Source organism: Salvelinus alpinus, chromosome 39 (assembly GCF_045679555.1).
Source record: "Salvelinus alpinus chromosome 39, SLU_Salpinus.1, whole genome shotgun sequence".
Lineage (NCBI taxonomy): Eukaryota > Metazoa > Chordata > Actinopteri > Salmoniformes > Salmonidae > Salvelinus > Salvelinus alpinus.
The window spans coordinates 9,268,450-9,290,628 of NC_092124.1; the positions used below are offsets into that span (position 1 = coordinate 9,268,450).

General features: G+C 43.4%; 2 protein-coding genes across 2 annotated transcripts; both read left to right on the plus strand.

Annotated features, from left to right (window-relative positions):
- Positions 1-1,433: 1,433 nt before the first annotated feature.
- Positions 1,434-6,763, plus strand: LOC139566785 (uncharacterized). The gene is made up of 3 exons (XM_071388097.1): positions 1,434-1,913; positions 2,359-2,489; positions 2,677-6,763. The coding sequence occupies exons 1-3, from the start codon at positions 1,655-1,657 to the stop codon at positions 3,862-3,864; spliced, it is 1,578 nt and encodes a 525-aa protein (XP_071244198.1). The 5' UTR covers positions 1,434-1,654; the 3' UTR covers positions 3,865-6,763.
- A 2,588-nt stretch (positions 6,764-9,351) lies between these two features.
- On the plus strand, positions 9,352-20,114 carry LOC139566777 (uncharacterized). Its single transcript, XM_071388080.1, has 3 exons — positions 9,352-9,769; positions 17,862-17,986; positions 18,395-20,114. Exons 1-3 carry the CDS (start codon positions 9,487-9,489, stop codon positions 19,691-19,693), a joined length of 1,707 nt encoding a protein of 568 aa, XP_071244181.1. The 5' UTR covers positions 9,352-9,486; the 3' UTR covers positions 19,694-20,114.
- Positions 20,115-22,179: the final 2,065 nt, after the last annotated feature.

Below are 22,179 nucleotides of genomic sequence, written 5' to 3' on the forward strand. Positions count from 1 at the left end.
AGTACATTACATCTGTTTGCCAAGCATGTGAATGGTTTGTGTCTGAAGTGTATGGTCGATGTATAGGGTTATTGAGGCTGAACAGGGTTTGGAGGATGGGGGAGGGTCTATTTAAAGTTAATAGGGCTTTTTTACATTTTCTTAGAATTACTTAGGTAGGAGGATTAGAAATGTCGAGCTAATGTTTGTTTGCGGACCGCCATTATATCATAGAAGAAGAAGAAGTCAACAGAGGTAGCCGTCGGTGATGGCAGAAGTGAATACCGAGTTTGAAATGAAAAGTGCTTCGAGTGGAGTTGAAGGAGAGGAAAGGACAACAGTAGTGTCGAAGAATGGAATGAAAAAGTGTCAATAATTGAAGGGGATGATAATATATCCGACAAGGATCCATTTCTTGTTGGGATGAGATTTTTTGATGATGTTTATCTGGGATATCCGTTCGGGGTCTCGAAGAGGGTGAATCATATGTTGGTAAAAGTTCAATCAGTGACCAGGAGTGGGCTTAATTCATTTTGTGTCTGAGGAACAGAGGAAGAGGGCAGTGGGTCTCACAAGAATCGAGTCACCTGAAGTATCGTGCTTTGAACTCCGGAGTAGGGTGTCTCCAGGGTGTCGATGGAAGTTCAGGAGGAAAACCTTGTGACAGGAATCCCAGGTGTGGTTAGTGCCCGTCGCTTGACCTGCATGGTGAAAAGAAGATTGGAAGAAAGTTAGTCGGTTCTATTGTTTTTTGATGATGAGCACCTCCTTACGCATGTGAAGCTGGGGTATATGAGTTACGCAGCAAGAGCTTTTATCACCAAAACATTAGTGTAAAAATTGTATAGGATATGGCCATGTTTCAAGTGTGTGCAGACGGGTGGAGTATACAGATCAGAGTGAAGAATGGCCTTGTTGCAATTGTGGTTGGGATCATGGCCCAGAGTTCGTGGAGTGCCCTGTAAGGGTGAAGGAGGTTGAGGTGGAAAAAGTTAGGGCGGTACATCAGAGCTCCTATGCGGAGGCAATCAACATAATTGAGTGAGCAAGTGAAGTTGAAGAAATGGTACTGTAGTTCATGCACCAATGCTCATAGTCAATAGGCCTATTTGTCAACCAAGAGAACCAGACTTGCTGTATGTAAAGAAAGTGGATTTTGTGGCTTTCATTGCAGCTGTGAAACTGCACAGCTCAAGTAGAAAGGAACTCATTGTGGCTGCAGCAGGAAAAGTATCTGGGTCTTTAGTGTTTCACAGCGGAAGATTTACAAGGGTTATTGCAGAGCCTGTGTAGGGATCAGACATGGATTATTGATTTAAACAGATGAAGAAAGGATCATGTTGATGAGAGATTTTCGGGTAGTCAGTATTTTTATCCACATTAATTTAGTATTTTGGGATCTTTTATTTCATTCCGCACAGTTGGTGGCGACAATACACCTTTTTGCGTGTAGTTCGACATAAAACCCAAAGAAGAAGTGTAACCGGAAAAGAACAGCGACCAAGACCAATTTCCACGTTAGAGTTGTTGTTATATATACGTTTATTAACACCATGGAACTCAAAATGAACAATTTAACTGCACAACATCACATACTTACAGCACTTGGTTGACAGATGTTATCGATTATCGAGGTAACGCTAGCCAGCTAGTTAGCACATAACGTTAGCTAATAATGGCTAACAGTATGGTTTTTCACACTCAAATAGCCTCCATTATGGAGGTGCTAGCAAATGCAGCCGTGGCAGAGATCTGTAAACTCGTAGATGACGACTATGCAGTGTTTCGTTTGGAAATGTCTCAAAGCCAGAAAGAAAACAGGGCATTGCGGAGGAAACTACAGCTACTAGAACTGAGGGTAACACGGGAGCGCATCCTCACCAGTCGTCCCAGTAGTGTCAAGATCCTCGACCGCTACAGAGGAATGGCAAGAGGTACTGTACATGTTGCAGAAGGCCGAGCTTGTGCGGACTGTCGCGGTTCATATATAGCTCAGTGCCTGTCGCACCGTTCACCTCTGCACATGTGTTCAGATGTGTTACTCAGAATTGGGTCTTGGTCATTTTTTGGATAGTATGCAATAATTCGCCTGATTACTTAACTATCTTGAGCAAAGACACAATATGATATTCTAACCATATTCTTATCAAATTCTTGATTTACTGCATGTCCTATTATTAACTCAATGAAAACATTGTGATGCATCAAACATAATACATTTCTCAATAAATTGTATATCAATAATTTATGAGAAGCGTTATCTTACATCCTTACCAATTATAGTCAGTGTCAAAACTGTCAATAGAGTACAATATAGCGTTGAGCATTAACTAACATTAGCTAACCTAACCATCTCTTTTCCCCCAATCACTCTCTCAGGTGAAGGACATCTCACTGGAGGCCACGGGAGTTTTGTGAAGCCAGTGGGACACAATACATGGAGAGATGACCAACCAATCACTCCTGATGAGGGGAGTGGAACCTCAACCCAGCCCATTATCGTGAAAGAGGTTTGTGTAATAGTGTTACATAAAAAAACTACAGTTACTTTGTGAATCAAATGTGGCCGGCTATTCACTTGCTTACATGTACATCCTTATTTATCTGCCATAAGGGAGCTTGTGAATCTTTCTTCCCTACAACATTTATCCAATTTTACTAATTTACTGGTAACAACCTCCTCTCTTCTTGTGTCAGACTGCAGATGCAGAGGCTGCTGGTCCTGGGTTCAAGCTGGAGAGGTCTGAAGGAGAGGAGGACCCACAGCAAAGCAGAGACATCCAGTCTGGACCGACTGGAGCGCGCCCTGTTGCCACAGAGGACACCGCTCCAGCGCAGTCCAGTTCCCAACGCAGTGTCACGGAGGTCTGTGGAACGCCAAACGCTGTCCTCAAGTCAGAGACGGACACTGAGACTTTAACTGTAACACACAGGCTCTTACACACAGGATCTGACCACAGGTCAGACCCAGAGATACTTGGGCTGGGGCCAGTGGGCTGTCCTCCTGTTCCCGGCTCAGAATACTTACCGATATTTCACCAGGTCCAGAGGACGGTTCATTCTCGTGGAGATGGTGAGGTGTTATACACTGGCGTTGATGACCTGTCTTGTACTTACGCTACAGAGATGGACCCTGGCAACGTATCCTTGGATTTAGAGACACAGAATGATCTGTCTAGAGGGGACTGGAACCGGTACAGCAGTAGTGTATACTCTGAAGGGTGCCTAGATAAGAAAGGAGAGGTTATAGTCGTAGACGAAGTGACTGTGAAAGTGGAGGGCAACGCTCCTCCCACATGGAATGCAGATAGTCACCTAGGAGACGGACACTCACAAGGCAGAGATTTCTTAGATTACAGGGAAAGCTTAGAGACAAATCCAAACGTCGTCCACCCGTTCCGGGATCGCGACCCAGTGTCCACGTCAATGGGGCCTTCTGATTCACACAGCTGCGCCCTTTTGGATCAGGCATTGAACTCAAAAGACAGGGCTAGAGCCCAGGCTTTGGGAGGGGGAGCAACATCTGGCAAAAAACAGGGGGTGAAACCCTTTAGCTGTACCCAGTGTTCTATGCACTTCGCCCAGGCTGGCAACCTGAAGAGGCACCAGAGGGTACACACAGGGGAGAAACCCTTCAGCTGTACCCAGTGTCACATGTGTTTCGCCCAGGCTGGTGACCTGAAGAGGCACCAGAGGGTCCACACAGGAGAGAGACCTTACAGCTGCCCCCAGTGTGAGAAGAGGTTCTCCCACCAGCACCATCTGAAGATGCACTTGAAGATCCACACTGAAACGAGGCTGTTCGCCTGTACGCCCTGCGGGAAGAGATTTTCAGAGAAGAGCTACCTCAGGATACACCAGCAGAAAAACCATTCCACTCTATAACATAGAAAGTAACCATTTGACTCGATAGCTTCTGACGTTTAGATCAAACCCTGCATTAAAAGATTAACTTTCATTGTTGTCAGAAGAAAATGTTGATTAACAAGAGTCACAGATTTCAGTGTTGAATATTCCTGGGTAGAATATTGCATCCAGGCATTGTGCCTAAAAAAAATTGTGTTTGTACTGTGTAGGCCAGTGGTCACCAACCTATTCAAGATCACTTTCATTGATCTATCGCTCAGAATTGTTTTTAAACATTACTTAACAGTTCTGTAAGAATGAGGTTTGTGCAGTAGGCCTAATACATTATCACAGCATACTGGCTATATGCCTGGCCTGCCAATATTGTTCTTCTCAGACCATATTTCAAAAGTCAAGCTTTGTTTACAAAATAGATCAGTTGGTGTAGCAACTTGCTAAGCATAAATTGAAATAATTTGCTTTTTTATTTTACTGGACTGATGGTACCTGCATCTGATTGTCATGGTGCTTTCAATACAAATGGGAACTCGGGGAAAAAACGAGGTCAAATCATGTCAGTGACCTTCAGGTTGGAAAGTCGGAGGTCTAGAAAGATGCCAGAGTTTCTGACTTGTAATTCATGACCGTTCGAAAAAACAAAAAATCCAGTTAGATCTCAATTTTTTCAGAGTTCCCAGTTGTTTTGAACATAGCATTAGTCTCAGTGGAGGGAGAGAACAGCAGAGGGTCCACTTCTCACAGTCACTGCTCTCTCCTACCTTTCCTCTGGTGAGACTGAACAGAGAGAGGGGACACCGTCTTCCACCTGATGGCCGCATCTGCCTCATGCACAAATTCATGTTCCTATGACCAGAGAAAGTGAAATATTCCTCTAAAAATAGACACGACGATGGACTAATAATAATAAAAAACGCAGGGCTAGCAATACACTTGGCTACTCATTCATTGCAGCTGCATCGCGAGTGGAAGTAGTAGAGAAGAGCGTTTTATGTTTTGCAATGGTGCAGATGTCTTTTTTAAATTGTTTTACATGAACTCACTCATAAAAACAGCAGCTCTTTACTGTATTCTTTGACAGTCTCTGTGGTCATGGTTTTAAAAGTTATTAAGTCTTACGTAGGCTAGTATCAAACTTTACTGTGGAAGCTCTGTAGGCACAGTGATTTGAGCTATCCGATTGGCCAGTGCAGTAGGCGCACTCGATTTAGCCACAGATCTCTCGGTCTGCCTGGTAGGTTTGTCCTTTCAGACAAATGAAATGGTTCAAAATGGGAAGTCTTTGCTTAACCGCCAACAGCACAACACAAATATACAATTTTAAAGAAGGAGCGCAAGCCTTTATCACAGCCTTTATCATCGGTTTTTCTACAGAAATGTTTGGTGTGGAATGCCTTGAAGATTGACTGGTTGAAGATTGACCATTGGTGTAGGCTATATAGTTGTTCACAAATGCCTATTTTATACATCCATTCACCAACTTTTTTTTTTTTTTCCTAAGACACTATTAATGAGAAAATGAATGCAGTTTATCAAGTTAATGCAGATTCTTAGTTGAGGTCTGTATGTGTGGTTTTCACCCTGTTCTGCATTCACCCGACAGCGCTTTAACAAATCTAATCAAATCAAAGTTCACTGGTCGCATACACAGATTTGCAGATGCTATCGCAGGTGCAGCCAAATGCTTGTGTTTCTAGCTCCAACAGTGCAGTAATTAATACCAAGTAATACAAAACAATACACACAATCCCGAGTGGCGCAGCGGTCTAAGGCACTGCATCTCAGTGCTAAAGGCGTCACATCAGACACCCTGGTTCGAATCCAGGCTGTATCACAACCGGCCGTGATTTGGAGTCCCATAGGGCGGCGCACAATTGGCCCAGTGTCGTCCGGGTTTGGCTGGTGTAGGCCGTCATTTTAAATAATAATTTGTTCTTAACTTACTTGCTTAGTTAAATAAATGTTTAAAAATATATATTTATATATAAGTAGAAATTAAGAAATATTAGTACGAGCTTTGTCAGAGTCCGGAATATACAGTGAAAGTATTCATACCCTTTGACTTATTCCATATTTTGTTGTGTTACAGCCTGAATTCCAAAACATGTTTTTAGAAATCTTTGCAAATGTATTGATAATGAAATACAGAAATATCTCATTTACATAAGTGTTCACACCCCTGAGTCAATACTTTGTAGAAGCACCTTTTGGCAGTGATTACAGCTGTAAGTCTCTAAGAGCTTTCCACACCTGGATTGTGCAACATTTGCCCATTTATTATTTTCAAAATTCTTCAATCTCTTTCAAAGTAGTTGTTGATCATTGCTAGACAACCCGTTTTCAGGTATTGCCATAGATTTTCAAGTAGATTTTAGTCAAAACTGTAACTCGGCCACTCAGGAACATTCACTGTCTTCTTGGTAAGAAACTCCAGTGTAGATTTGGCCTTGTGTTTTAGGTTGTCATGCTGAAAGGTGAATTAATCTCCCAGTGTCTGGTGGAAAGCAGATTGCACCAGGTTTTCCTCTTGGATTTTGCCTGTGGTTAGCTCAATTTCAATTTATTTTTTATCCTGAAATAACTCCCCAGTCCTTAAAGATAACAAGCATACCATCAACATGATGCAGCCAACATTATGATTTAAAATATGTAGAGTGGTACTCAGTAATGTATTGGATTTGCCCGAAACATAACACTTTGTATTCAGAACAAAAAGTTAATTGCTTTGCCACATGTTTTGCAGTATTACGTTAGTGTCTTGTTGCAAACAGAATGCATGTTTTGGAATATTTTTATTCTGTAAAGGCTCCCTTTTCACTCTGTAATTTATGTTTGTATTGTGGAGTAACTACAATGTTGTTGATCCATCCTCAGTTTTCTCCTATCACAGCCATTAAACTCTGTAACTGTTTTAAAGTCACCATTGGCCTCATGGTGAAATCCCTGAGCGGTTTCCTTCCTCTCCGGCAACTGAGTTAGGTAGGACGCCTGTTTCTTTGTAGTGACTGGGTGTATTGACACACCATCCAAAGTGTAATTAATAACATCACCATGCTCAAAGGGATATTCAATGTTTGCTTTTTTTATTTGTACCAATCTACCAATAGGTGCCCTTCTTTGCAAGGCATTGGAAATCCACTTTCATGGGATTTCCTCAACATTCTAAAGGGGGTCCATTGTGACATCATGACCTCCAACATTCTATTATATTCACTGTAAACAACAATGTAACTTTTGACAAAAATCTGCTACTTTGACCACTTTCACAAAAAGTGTGTGTTTGAACTCTTCCTCTACTTTTCTGCTATTCAAATCTGAAATCGGAGCAAAAATATCTAACGATTCAGCTGTTTTGGTAACCTCATAATTTTTTTACGAACAACTGATATTCTGACCACTTTCCCAAGAAGTTAGACAAAAAGTTAGTGTAGGAAGTCTTCCTCTGCTTTTCAAATATGAAATCAGAACAGGAATAGTTTCTACCAATAAAAGGATAGAGAGCTGTTTTAGTAACCTCATCAACTGCTTTCAACTGCTTTCATTGCGCTAACTTCCCACTCATGTAACTTCGTTGGTGACATTTCCCTGGTTATCATAGCAACATTTGGTCTCACTTTGCATTAATAGCCCTGCTGACTCAGTCTGTTAGAAGTGCCACATTTTTTGTTTTCTACAGGTAAGAAGTCACAAAATCATTGAGACCAGTACACACACTCCTTCCACAAGGATCTGCTGTCCAGATCGACAAGCCCATCTACAAGAGAGGGTACGCACAGTGGATACAAGCTGCGACCACAGAAAATAATACCCTGCTGGATCCAGTGTTAATTTCTCAACCACAAACTTGCTTCCAGTCAGATGTGCTACAGAGATACTAAAGCTATCACAACCCAGTGTATTGCATTTTCACTTCAGACATCTCCCAGGTATGAATCTTGACTAAAACATTGGTATCACATTTCACTGCTTGCATTAGTTCTGTCTTCATTAGCATAAAAAAAAGTCAAAATAAAAGGAACGGTCTACATTTGCATTTCAAATAATGAATTATAGATGTACAGTATGCTATGCTCAGTTAATGTGTGTCCACCCTGGGGTCAGAGGTGCTCCGAGGGAAAGGGGTTCCCCGTTCCAGGCAGAGAGTCCCTCTACCCACTGATCCTCCTCCAGCCCAGAGAGGACTTCATGAACATCCATCCCCCTGTTGTCCAAATACGTTGTGAAATATATATATTTTTCATTTACTTAACTTCAGTGCCTCATTTTCATCTGTTCTCTATTATTACAGTTGTCATATACTTTAAAACAAGTGTTTGATATATTTTATACTTTTTAAACTATTAAGCTTTTTGTCCATCTACTTTCATGGGATTTCCTCAGCATTCTAAAGGGCCCATTGTGACATGACTTCCAACATTCAACTTTTGACACAAATCAGCTACTTTGACCACTTTCCCACCAAGTTAGACAATAACTTAGAGCGAATGAAAGAGATCCAGAGAGGATACGTTTTAGAAAGGTTGGATGTCTTGCGTTTATAGCCATGGTGATCAACTGCACTGCACTGAAGGAGCGGAAATCACAGAAATCAAAGATAGATGTGGTAGTTGCAGCAGCAGAGAAATATTAGGGTGTGAGAGATTTTAGTACAGAACATCTACAGGGAGTTTTGAGGGAAGGGGTTCCATCCTCCCAGACCGGCGGCCTGATGTAGGATCTCTTGGGGCCAAAGTAATGGGATGGGGTGGTGGGTTTTGGGGGATAGTGTATAGGTGCAGAGTTAGATAGTGGTGCAATTTAAATGTTTCCCCTTTTCTCTCTTTTTGGGACCAAAATGTACAATTCACACTCTGACCTGTGAACAGCAGCAATACGCATCAAAGTGTCCAGTCTGACGGAAAATCACATGAAGAAGTAAACAACCCAGATAGTGGTCGCACAGGAACAGGCGTATACATTCCTGAATTAGATATTCAAATACTGAATGTAGAAGACAAACAGATGAACTCTACCACTGGGTAGAGGTGAGGCCAAATGTAAGATCAGAGCCATTTTGATAGATGTGTGGCAGAAGAGGTGGGACTCTGAGCCCAAGGGCCAGGATTTATATGCCCTCTAAAGAAAGGTCAGTGGACCAAGGTTCAAAGGTCAGATTAGGAAGTTACAGTTTGTGTTCGGTAAGCATAATGCTTTGCGTCTGGAGTGCATGGTTGATGTAACAGTGGAGCATGTGTTGTATTGTTACACGTATGTTGAGGAGAGTGAGATATTCAAGTGTAGGATCATTAAGGTTGGGGGGGGTTGGAAGGGATTTGGGGGATGGGAGAAGGTCTGTTGGAAGTTAGTATGGCTCTTTTTTATTTTCTTAGTAGTATGAGGATTTAGTTTTATGGGTTTGCTTTCTTTTCTATCAAAGTAGAGCTTTGAGAATCGTGATTGACCACGCACTCCAGCACAGTAGGTGGCGGCATGCACCTTAAACGTTTAAGACCGCCAATCTACCAAAGAAGAAGTAAACGGAATCAAGAACGACCAAGAACAATTTCCAGGTTAAGCGTTTTTGTTGTTATTTAGACATGTATTAACCCTGGAACTCAAAATACTGATAGATGTTATCTAGGTAACGCTAGCTAGCTACTAACAATGGCTAACTGTGTGGTTTTTCACACTCAAATAGCCTCCGTTATGGAGGTGCTAGCGAATGCAGCCGTGGCAGAGATCTGTAAACTCGTAGACGACGACTATGCAGTGTTTCGTTTGGAAATAACTCAAAGCCAGAAAGAAAACAGGACATTGCGGAGGAAACTACAGATATTGGAACTGAAGGTGGCACGGGATCGTGCAGAGAGGACAATGCGAGAGCGCGTCCTCGCCAGTCGTCCCAGTAGTGTCAAGATCCTCGACCAATACAGAGGGATGGCAAGAGGTACATTTTGCAGGACGAGGCTTCTGGGCCTGTTGCCCCGTTCCCCTCTGCGCATGTGTGACTTTAGATGCGTTATTAACCACATAGTTAACCAGAATTGGGTCTTTGACAGTTTTGGAATAGTATGCAATAATTCCCCTGATTACTTAGCAATCTTGCACAAAGACAATATCATATTCTAAATGTAACGGATGTGAAATAGCTAGCTAGTTAGCGGGTACGCGCTAATAGCGTTTCAATCAGTTACGTCACTTGCTCTGAAACCTAGAAGTAACATTTAACATTTAAGTCATTTAGCAGACGCTCTTATCCAGAGCGACTTACAAAGTAGTGGTTCCCCTTGCTCTGCAAGGGCCGTGGCCTTTGTGGAGCGTTGGGTAACGATGCTTCGTGGGCGACCGTTGTTAATGTGTGCAGAGGGTCCCTGGTTCGCGCCCGTGTCGGGGCGAGGGGACGGTCTAAAGTTATACTGTTACATAAGCCATATTTTTTTATTTACTGCATTTATTTACTCAATGAAAATAAGATGATGCATGGAACATAATCAATCTATAAATAGTATATCAAGAAGTTTTGCGAAGTGTTACCTTACATCCGTGACAATTCTAGACAGTGGCTATGTCCGAATACCATACTTAAACTGCATACTGTGTACTCATCGTCGCATACTATTTAGCAAGTACCATTAGTAAAAAAGAATGCAGTATGCAACGGCCGCAACGCAGTAGCTACTCCTGACTGGCTGAGTAGGTGGGGCAGGACTGAGTGCGGTGGATTTTTACAAATTCAACAGAGATTACATTAACCAACTTGATAATGGCTAATTTCCAAATCGATTAATTTCTCTAAATAGAATAGGCCTACTCAGGCTGGTTATAGTTAACTTGTCACATTCGACCTACACTGTAGCCCAGGGGTCAGCCTGGTCTCATAGACTAGATGTAACATAGTAAAATGTAAATCTGGGAGACCAAATTAGTATGATAGGTTATGTTTGGTATGGTTACATAAGGCAGATGGTTACTTATGGCAAAATTTTTAGTTGGATAACGCGAACATATAGCAACCCGAAGGTTGCGAGTTTGAATCTCATTACGGACAACTTTAGCATTTTAGCTAATTGTCAACTTGAACTACTTACTTCTTTTTAGGTACTTTGCAACTACATAGCATGTTAGCTAACCCTTCCCCTAACCTTAACACTTTTACCTAACTCTTAACCCTAACCCCTAGCCTAGCTAATGTTAGCCAACTAGCCCCCTAGCTAGAATTCATAGCATATATGTTTTGCAAATTCGTAACATATCATACGTAATGGGTGATTCAAATCAAATTTATTTATAAAGCCCTTCTTACATCAGCTGATGTCACAAAGTGCTGTACAGAAACCCACCCAGAAAACCCCAAACAGCAAGCAATGCAGGTGTAGAAGCACGGTGGCTAGGAAAAACTCCCTAGAAAGGCCAGAACCTAGGAAGAAACCAGGCTATGAGGGGTGGCCAGTCCTCTTCTGGCTGTGCTGGGTGGAGATTATAACAACATGGCCAAGATGTTCAAATGTTCATAGATGACCCGCAGGGTCAAATAATAATAATCACAGTGGTTGTCGAGGGTGCAACAGGTCAGCACCTCAGGAGTAAATGTCAGTTGGCTTTTCATAGCCGATCATTCAGAGTATCTCTACCGCTCCTTCTGTCTCTAGAGTTGAAAACAGCAGGTCTGGGACAAGTAGCACATCCGGTGAACAGGTCAGGGTTCCATAGCCGCAGGCAGAACAGTTGAAACTGGAGCAGCAGCACGGCCAGGTGGACTGGGGTAGTCCTGAGGCATGGTCCTAGGGCTCAGGTCCTCCGAGAGAGAGAGAGAATTAGAGAGAGCATACTTAAATTCACACAGGACACCGGATAAGACAGGAGAAATACTCCAGATATAACAGACTGACCCTAGCCCCCCGACACAAACTACTGCAGCATAAATACTGGAGGCTGAGACAGGAGGGGTCGGGAGACACTGGCCCCGTCCGACGATACCCCCGGACAGGGCTAAACAGGCAGGATATAACCCCACCCACTTTACCAAAGCACAGCCCCCACACCATTAGAGGGATATATTCAAACCACCAACTTACCATCCTGAGACAAGGCCGAGTATAGCCCACAAAGATCTCCGCCACGGCACATCCCAAGGGGGGCACCAACCCGGACAGGAAGATCACGTCAATGACTCAACCCACTCAAGTGACACACCCCTCCTAGGGATGGCATGGAAGAGCACCAGTAAGCCAGTGACTCAGCCCCTGTAATAGGGTTTGAGGCAGAGAATCCCAGTGGAGAGAGGGGAACTGGCCAGGCAGAGACAGCAAGGGCGGTTCGTTGTTCCAGTGCCTTTCTGTTCAGCTTCACACTCCTAGGCCAGACTACACTCAATCATAAGACCTACTGAAGAGATGAGTCTTCAATAAAGACTTAAAGGTTGAAAGCGAGTCTGCCTCTCTCACATGGATAGGCAGACCATTCCATAAAAATTGAGCTCTATAGGAGAAATCCTTGCCTCCAGCTGTTTGCTTAGAAATTCTCGGGACAGTAAGGAGGCCTGTGTCTTGTGACCGTAGGTATGTACGGCAGGACCAAACCGGAAAGATAGGTAGGAGCAAGCCCATGTAATGCTTTGTAGGTTAGCAGTAAAACCTTGAAATCAGCCCTTGCCGTAACAGGAAGCCAGTGTAGAGAAGCTAGCACTGGAGTAATATGATCAATAGTCAAGATTCTATCAGCCGTGTTTAGCACTAACTGAAGTTTATTTAGTGCTTTATCCGGGTAGCTGGAAAGTAGAGCATTGCAGTAGTCTAACCTAGAAGTGACAAAAACATGGATGAATTTTTCTGCATCGTTTTTGGACAGAAAGTTTCAGATTTTTCGAATGTTACGTAGATGGAAAAAAGCTGTCCTTGAATCAGTCTTGATATGTTCGTCAAAAGAGAGATCAGGGTCCAGAGTAACCCCGAGGTCCTTCACAGTTTTATTTGAGACAACTGTACAACCATCAAGATTAATTGTCAGATTCAACAGAAGATCTTTGTTTCTTGGGACCTAGAACAAGCACCTCTGTTTTGTCCGAGTTTAAAAGTAGAACATTTGCCGCCATCCACTTCCTTATGTCTGAAACACAGGCTTCCAGGGAGCGCAATTTTGGGACTTCAACATGTTTCATCGAAATGTACAGCTGTGTGTCATCTGCATAGCAGTGAAAGTTAACATTATGTTTCCGAATGACATCACCAAAAGGTAAAATATATAGTGAAAACAATAGTGGTCCTTAAACGGAGCCTTGAGGAACACTGCAATTTACAGTTGATTTGTCAGAGGACAAACCATCCACAGAGACAAACTGATATCTTTCTGACAAATAAGATCTAAACCAGGCCAGAACTTGTCTGTGTAGACCAATTTGGGTTTCCAATCTCTCCAAAAGAATGTGGTGATCGATGGTAACAAAAGCAGCACTAAGGTCTAGGAGCACGAGGACAGATGCAGAGCCTCGGTCTGACGCCATTAAAAGGTCATTTACCACCTTCACAAGTGCAGTCTCAGTGCTATGATGGGGTCTACAACCAGACTGAAGCGTTTTGTATACATTGTTTGTCTTCAGGAAGGAAGTGAGTTTCTGCGCAACAGGTTTTCTGAAATTGTTGAGAGGAATGGGAGATTAAATATAGGCCGATTTAGTTTTAAAAATATTTTCTGGGTCAAGGTTTGGCTTTTTCAAGAGGGGCTTTATTACTGCCACTTTTAGCGAGTTTGGTACACATCCGGTGGATAGAGAGACGTTTATTATGTTCAACATAGGAGGGCCAAGCACAGGAAGCAGCTCTTTCAGTAGTTTAGTTGGAATAGGGTCCAGTATGCAGCTTGAAGGTTTAGAAGCCATGATTATTTTCATCAATGTGTCAGGAGATATAGTACTAAAAAACTTGAGTGACTCCCTTGATCCTAGGTCCTGGCAGAGTTGTGCAGACTCAGGACAACTGAGCTTTGGAGGAATAGGCAGATGTAAAGAGGAGTCGGTAATTTGTTTTCTAATGATCATGATCTTTTCCTCAAAGAAGTTTATGAATTTATCACTGCTGAAGTGAACGCCATCCTCTCTTGGGGAATGCTGCTTTCTAGTTAGCTTTGCGACAGTATCAAAAATAAATGTTGGATTGTTCTTTTTCTCAATTAAGTTGGAAAAATAGGATGATCGAGCAGCAGTGAGGGCTCTTCGATACTGCACGGTACTGTCTTTCCAAGCTAGTCGGAAGACTTCCAGTTTGGTGTAGCGCCATTTCCGTTCCAATTTTCTGGAAGCTTGCTTCAGAGCTCAAGTATATTCTGTATACCAGGGAGCTAGTTTCTGAAGACAAATGTTTTTGGTTTTTAGGGGTGCGACTGCATCTAGGGTATTGCACAAGGTTAAAATGAGTTCCTAAGTTAGGTGGTTAACCGATTTTTGTACTCTGGCGTCCTTGGGTAGGCGGAGGGAGTCTGGAAAGGCATCTAGGAATCTTTGGGTTGTCCGAGAAGTTATAGCACAACTTTTGATGATCCTTGGTTGGGGTCTGCGCAGATTATTTGTTGCGATTGCAAACGTAATAAAATGGTGGTCCGATTAGTCCAGGATTATGAGGAAAAACATTAAGATCCACAACATTTATTACGCGGGACAAAACTAGGTCCAGAGTATGACTGTGGCAGTGAATAGGTCCGGAGACATGTTGGACAAAACAAAGAGTCGATGATGGCTCCGAAAGCCTTTTGTAGTGGGTCTGTGGACTTTTACATGTGAATATTAAAGTCACCAAAAATTTGAATATTATATGCCATGACTACAAGGTCCAATAGGAATTAAGGGAACTCAGTGAGGAACGCTGTATATGGCCCAGGAGGCCTGTAAACAGTAGCTATAAAAAGGGATTGAGTAGGCTGCATAGATTTCATGACTAGAAGCTCAAAAGACGAAAACGTAGTCTATTTTTTTGTAAATTGAAATTTGCTATTGTAAATGTTAGCAACACCTCCGCCTTTGCGGGATGCGCGGGGGATATAGTCACTAGTGTAACCAGGAGGTGAGGCCTCATTTAACACAGTCAATTTATCAGGCTTAAGCCATGTTTCAGTCAGGCCAGTCACATCAAGATTAGGATCAGTCATTCATTCATTCATTGACTATAACTGCCTTGGAAGTGAGGGATCTAACATTACGTAGCCCTATTTTGAGATGTGAGGTATCACAATCTCTTTCAATAATGGCAGGAATGGAGGAGGTTTTTATTGCAGTGAGATTGCTAAAGCGAACACCGCCATGTTTAGTTTTGCCCAACCTAGGTCGAGGCACAGACACGGTCTCAATGGGGATAGCTGAGCTGACAACACTGACTGTGCTAGTAGCAGACTCCACTAAGCTGGCAGGCTGGCTAACAGCCTGCTACATGGCCTGCAACCTATCTCATTGTGGAGCTAGGGGAGTTAGAGCCCTGTCTATGTTTGTAGATAAGATGAGAGCACCCCTCCAGCTAGGATGGAGTCCGTCACTCCTCAGCAGGCCAGGCTTGGTCCTGTTTGTGGGTGAGTCCCAGAAAGAGGTCTAATTATCTACAAATTCTATCTTTTGGGAGGGGCAGAAAACAGTTTTCAACCAGCGATTGAGTTGTGAGACTCTGCTGTAGAGCTCATCACTCCCCCTAACTGGGAGGGGGCCAGAGACAATTACTCGATGCCGACACATCTTTCTAGCTGATTTACACGCTGAAGCTCTCTGACTGTTTCATCCTAACATCGTTGGTGCCGACGTAGATAACAATATCCCCATAGCCCACTCGCCAGTTTTAGCTTTAACCAGCACCATCTTCAGATTAGCCTTAACGTCGGTAGCCCTGCCCCCCGGTAAACAGTGTATGATCGCTGGATGATTCGTTTTAAGTCTAATACTGCGGGTAATGGAGTCGCCAATGACTAGGGTTTAAAATTTGTCAGAGCTAATGGTGGGAGGCTTCGGTGTCTCAGATCCCGTTACGGGAGGAGTAGAGACCAGAGAAGGCTCGGCCTCTGACTCCGACTCGCTGCTTAATGGGGAGAACCGGTTGAAAGTTTCTGTCGGCTGAATGAGCGACACCGGTTGAGCATTCCTACAGCATTTCCTTCCAGAAGCCATGAGAAAATTGTCCGGCTGCGGGGACTGTGCGAGGGGATTTATACTACTATCTGTACTTACTGGTGGCACAGACGCTGTTTCATCCTTTCCTACACTGAAATTACCCTTGCCTAACGATTGCGTCTGAAGCTGGGCTTCGTTCTCCTGTATATTATGAGTACAGCGACTGCAATTAGAAGGCACATGTTAATGTTACTACTTAGCTTCAGCTGGTGGAGGTCCTGACGAACCACGTCCAGATAAAGCGTCCGGAGTGAAAAGTTGAATGAAAAAAGTCGAGCGAGGGAAAAACTAAAAATATAAAAGGTAATTAAAAAGTAAAAACCGTAAAGTTGTCAGGTAGCAAAGTAAGGTTAGCAACAAAACGACATCCACAAATGAATACATACCATAAAGAACAGGGTTGCTTACCCCTGCCATAGCCCATCTATCCTATTTAAAACTGAAGACATAAACAGAATTAGGTTCCATTTCAACATATTTATTAGTGAAACCAAAATGCTGTAACATACAGTGCATTCGATAAGTATTCAGACCCCACATTTTGTTACGTTACTGCCTTATTCTAAATTTGATTAAATTGGGTTTTGTTTCTGCCTTATTAATCGACACACAATACCCCATAATGACAAAGCAAAAACAGGTATTTTTTTGCAAATCTATTAAAAATAAAAACTGAAATCTCACATTTACATAAGTAATCAGACCCTTTACTCAGTACTTTGTTGAAGCACCTTTGGGAGTTTTTATTTTTTAATATATTTGCAGAAATGTCTAAACCTGTTTTCGCTTTGTCATTATGGGGTATTGTGTGTAGATTGAGGGCAAGATTTTTTAAATACATTTTAGAATAAGGCTGTAATGTAACAAAATGTGGGAAAAGTTGAGGGGTCTGAATACTTTCCCGAATGCACTGTATATAAATTAAATCAAATAACCTAGTACACACATCAAATGTTCAAATAAAAAGGCTATTGCACAGAAAAACGTGGACAGTCGGATGCATCGCAAATTCAGAACCCCTGGACAGCAACATAAAACTAAAGCACTGATCATTGGGAACGAGATCAGAATCACTGGTAAGGCTGCATCCATACATTAGATCATTAAATAGGTAGTCTAGCCTGCAAAACTAAAACAATCCATATGTTAAAATCAAAAGGCCTGGTTAACATGACATTAATAACGCAGCCACATCCCGAATCCCCTGTGCTGACACGTTCAGAAATCAAAAGATGGTGTAGTATTTAGTTTAAAAGCTCTGACGATGGCCAAGAGAACAAGAAGCACTTTTCAATGAGAAAACAGAAGTCGTCTTTGGGTGAAAAAAACCTTCTGTTTTCAACAATGTAGTGCCTACGATTCAATACTCAATTATTTTGAGAACAAAATCTACATCTTCCCAATTAAGTAACCTACTTGTTGTTTGGCTACTCAAAGAGAAATAGGGCAAATCACTCGCAGCTCACCTCTTCCAATGCATTGTGGGAAAGTGTGCATCTAATTCTACTAGATAAAGAGCTGAGATGAGTATAACATCCTGGCATTTAAACCATCTCGATCATCGAAAATTCACATGCATTCTCAGTATGCGAAAATAGAATGCATCATGCGCGATTGGGTTGTTTCACGCTATTCGTTGATTTCGGTAGCGCATCCCCTTATCTAATTGATCAGCTGTTGTCAAAGGCGAAATTAGTATTTAAAGTATACTAGATTTTTGAAATGTCGCATACTATTACACTTTGTTTTTGCATACTCAAACGGCATACTATTTAGGACGCAAGTATGGGCATTCGGACATAACCACTGTCAAAACTGTCAATGGTGAACTATATAGCGTTGAGCATTGACAGTAGCTAACCTAACCACCTCTTTTCCCCAATCACTCTCTCTGGTGAAGGACATCTCTCTGGAGGCCACAGGAGCTTTGTGAAGCCAGTGAGAGACAAGACATGGAGAGATGACCAACCAATCACTGTTGATGAGGGGAGTGGAAACTCATCCCAGCACATTATGGTGATAGAGGTTAGTGTAATAGTGTAACAAAAATTGCAGTACATAAAATGTGGCCAGTTTATTTCGGGGCTCCCGAGTGGCGCGGTGGTCTAAGGCACTGCATCTCAGTGCTCGAGGCGTCACTACAGACCCTAGTTCGATCCCAGGCTGTATCACAACCGTCCGTGATTGGGAGTCCCATAGGGCAGTGCACAATTGGCCCAGCGTCGTCCGGGTTAGGGTTTGGCCCGGGGTAGGCCGTCATTGTAAATAAGAATTTGTTCTTAACTGACTTGCTTAGTTAAATAAAGGTTAAAAAATATATATATTTGCTTGCCTACATGCACATCCTAATTTATAGCTTGTGAGACTTCCCTATGACATTGTTAACCAATTCAACTCATGTACCGGTAATAACTTCTGCTCTTCTTGTGTCAGTCTGTAGATGCAGTGGCTGCAGGTCCTGGAGGATCGTCTCTGGTCAAGCAGGAGAGGACTGAAAAAGACAACCCACAACAAAACAGAAACATCCAGACTGAAGCAGCGGCTGGAGTGGCATCCCCTTTATCCACGAAGTACCTCACCGCCTCGCCCCAGCCCAGGACCAAAGCCAACATCACAGAGGACAGTGGAACGCTGAACGCTGTCCTCAAGTCAGAGACCGACACAGATACTTTAATTGTAACACAAAGGCTTTTACACACAGGATCTGATCACAGGTCAGACTCAGAGCGACTGGGGCTGGGGCCACTGGGCTGTCCTCCTGCTCCCAGCTCAGAGTATTTACTTTACGGTAACCCAAGCCCGAGGACAGTTCATTGCCATCGAGATGCAGGTGACGCGTTAGAGACTGGCAATGATCCGTCTTGTTCTTACAATACAGAGATGGACCCTGGCAACATGCCCTTGGGTTTAGAGACACAGACTGATCTGTCTAGAGGGGACTGGAACCGGTACAGTAGTAGTGTATACTCTGAAGGGTGCCTAGATAAGAAAGAGGAGGTTATAGTGGTAGATGAGGTGACTGTGAAAGTGGAGGGCGACGCTCCTCCCACATGGAATGCAGATAGTCATCTAGGAGACAGGCACTCACAGGGCAGAGATTTGTTAGATTACAGTGGAAGCTTAGGGACAAATCTAAATTTCACCACCCACTCCCCTTTACACATTCTCAGGGATCGCGACCCAGTGTCCACGACAATGGGGCCTTCCGATTCACACGGCAACATCCTTTTCAATCAGGTATTGAACTCGAAGGACCAAAGGGCCAAGGCTCAGGCAGGGGGAGCAACATCAGACAATAGTAATGAGAAACGGTTCCTCTGCATGTTCTGTAACAAAAGCTTCAGCTGCCCCCAGAAGTTGGAGATCCACCAGAGGGTCCACACAGGGGTGAAACCCTTCAGCTGTACCCAGTGTCATATGCGCTTCTCCCACTCGTCCAGCCTTAAGAGGCACCAGAGGGTCCACACAGGGGTGAAACCATTCAGCTGTACCCAGTGTCACATGCGCTTCGCCCAGGCTGGTGACTTGAAGAGGCACCAGAGGGTCCACACAGGGGAGAAACCCTATAGCTGTACCCAATGTCACATGCGCTTCGCCCAGGCTGGCAACCTGAAGATGCACCTGAAGGTCCACACGGGAGAGAGGCCGTTCACCTGTACGGACTGCGGGAAGAGGTTCTCTGAGAGGAGCTACCTCATGATACACCAGCAGAAAAACCATTCCACTCTATAACATAGAAAATAACCATTCCACTCGTTAGACGTTTAGATCAAACCCTGTATTAAAGACAAAGACACCTTTTTATTGTTGTCAGCAGAAAAGATCCACAGATCCATTTGGAATAACAAGAGTAACAGATTTCAGTGTTGAATATTCCTGGGTAGAATATTGCATCCAGACATTGTGTGATATATAAGGTATATAAGCCTAAAAACTCTGTTACATATTGTGTTTGTACTGTGTAGGCTATATGATGTTCACAAATGCCTATTTCATTACTTCCATTCAACTACTTTTGTTTTTTCCCCCAAGACACTTTTAATGAGAATTTATACAGTTTATTAAGTTCATGCAGATTTTTTGTTGATGTGGTTTTCATATGGTGTATTTCAAACGTGTTTATGTTTAATAAACACAAAATGGAACTTTTAAATTCTAAGACTTTAATTGAGACTCCCTTTAACATACATCATATCTGATCTCACCCTATTCTGCATACACAAAACAGTGCTTTATAAGCAAATAACTTACTAAATAATACTAACAAACCTACTGTACATGTCAAAATAGTTAGTCAGGTTGGTCTGACTTTTGACTTATCACAGCTTACTTATTTTTACCCACAGCAATGTTTATGTCCACCATGATGGGTTTAACAACAATGAAGTAATTCTGTAACTACAGTGTAGGACTCAAACGTAGTGATGATGGGCAAACACTAAATGTTTAAAGTGTGTTTATTATCTGTGTGTAAGTACCTGAGGGAGTGTATGTCTGTGTAATCTGTATCACCTGTCTCTTCCAAGAGGAGGGTCCAGAGGTGCTGCTGTTGAAGGAAGAGGGATGTGAGGAGGGTCTGGGGAACCATGGTCATGGAATTTCTATAATAGTTAAGCTTATTTACTGCATTTCTACACAATTTAACACTCTAAAATGCTATTTGGAGAACAGCAAAAACAAATTGACATAATCTTGTTGCTGTAGCTTCAAAGTGACTTTGAGCAGTTAGGGTTGAGTGCCTGGGTCAAGGGCACATGAAGTAGACATGGAGGATGGGAAGCCTGATCTGCTGCTGGTGAAAGAGTCAATAGAAGACTGACCAGACTATTGATCTGCTGAGTGGACTAAAGATGGGAGGAGCAAGGTAAGGGAAACATAGTTAATTAGGTACACCCATCTAGTACCGGGTCGGACCCCCTTTTGCCTCCAGAATAGCCTGAAGTCTTCGGGGCGCAGATTCTACAAGTTGGAAACGTTCCACGTGGATGTTGGTCCATGCTGACGCGATGGCATCTGTTGCAGCTGTTGCAGATTGGCCGGCATTACACCCCCGCTACCAGCCTGTACCATTGACACCAGGAAGGATGGGTCCATGGACTCATACAGGAACCGGGATTAGTCAGACCAGGCAATGTTTCTCCCTCCTCCAGTGTTGGTGATCGCGTGCCCACTGGAGCCTCATCTTCTTGTTTTTAGCTGATAGGAGTGGAACCCGGTGCTGCAATAGCCACTCTGTGACAAGGATCGACAAGTTGTGCATTGTGAGATGTCGTTCTGCACACCACTGTTGAACTGCGCTGTTATTTGTTTATTTGTGGCCCGCCTGTTTGCTTGCACGATTCTTGCCATCTGGGTGGCCATCTTGGATTCCCAGACCCAGACGGGTGTAGCCAAGGGCCCAGGGGACGGAATCACCGAGCAGACCAGAACTGGAGGTCAGTGGATGGGACAGCATCCTCAACTCTGGGCTGGAGAACAACACTGTTAACCACAATCAGAAACAGACAGTCAAACACAAAACATCCAAACTTAGTCTCCATGACAACAGACTGGTAGAGACCATGGCCAGCCCGCCTTCTATAGGTTCTATCAACTGGAACATGGACCCTGCGACAACATCACTGAGCAGGCCAGGACTAGAGATGACATAGTGGAGGTCAGTGGATGGGACAGTGTCCTCAACTCTGGGCTGGGGAACAACACTGTTAATAACAACCAAAAACAGACAGTGGAACACAAAACAACAACTGAACTGAGACCAGGACTGGCTGAGATCAGGGCAAGGCGTAGAATTGGTCTGCAGGGACTGGGAGGTGTCCGTATGCGGCTGAAGAGAACAGACACAGACTCGGCTAGCGATGCTCCATCCTGCTCCTATGGTTGTGATTCAGAGAGACTGATGGCACCTCAGGTTAACCCCCTAACAGATGCTACCTTCAGCCTGCCTTCTATAGGATCTATCAACTGGAACATGGATCCTGCGACAACACAGACACTTCCTGGCCTTCGTCCTCTTCACACTCTCCCTATGTTAAACCAGACCTCAGACAATGACAGTGCCTCAACACTGAGTGGCTACACAAGCCCATTGACACGTGACAGTAGTAGAGAAAGAATCAGTAAAGGTGGCAGCGCCAAAGAGAAATGATTCCTGTGTTCATTCTGTGGGAAAGCCTTCCGTTTCCCCAAACAGGTGTAGATCCACCAGAGGATGCACA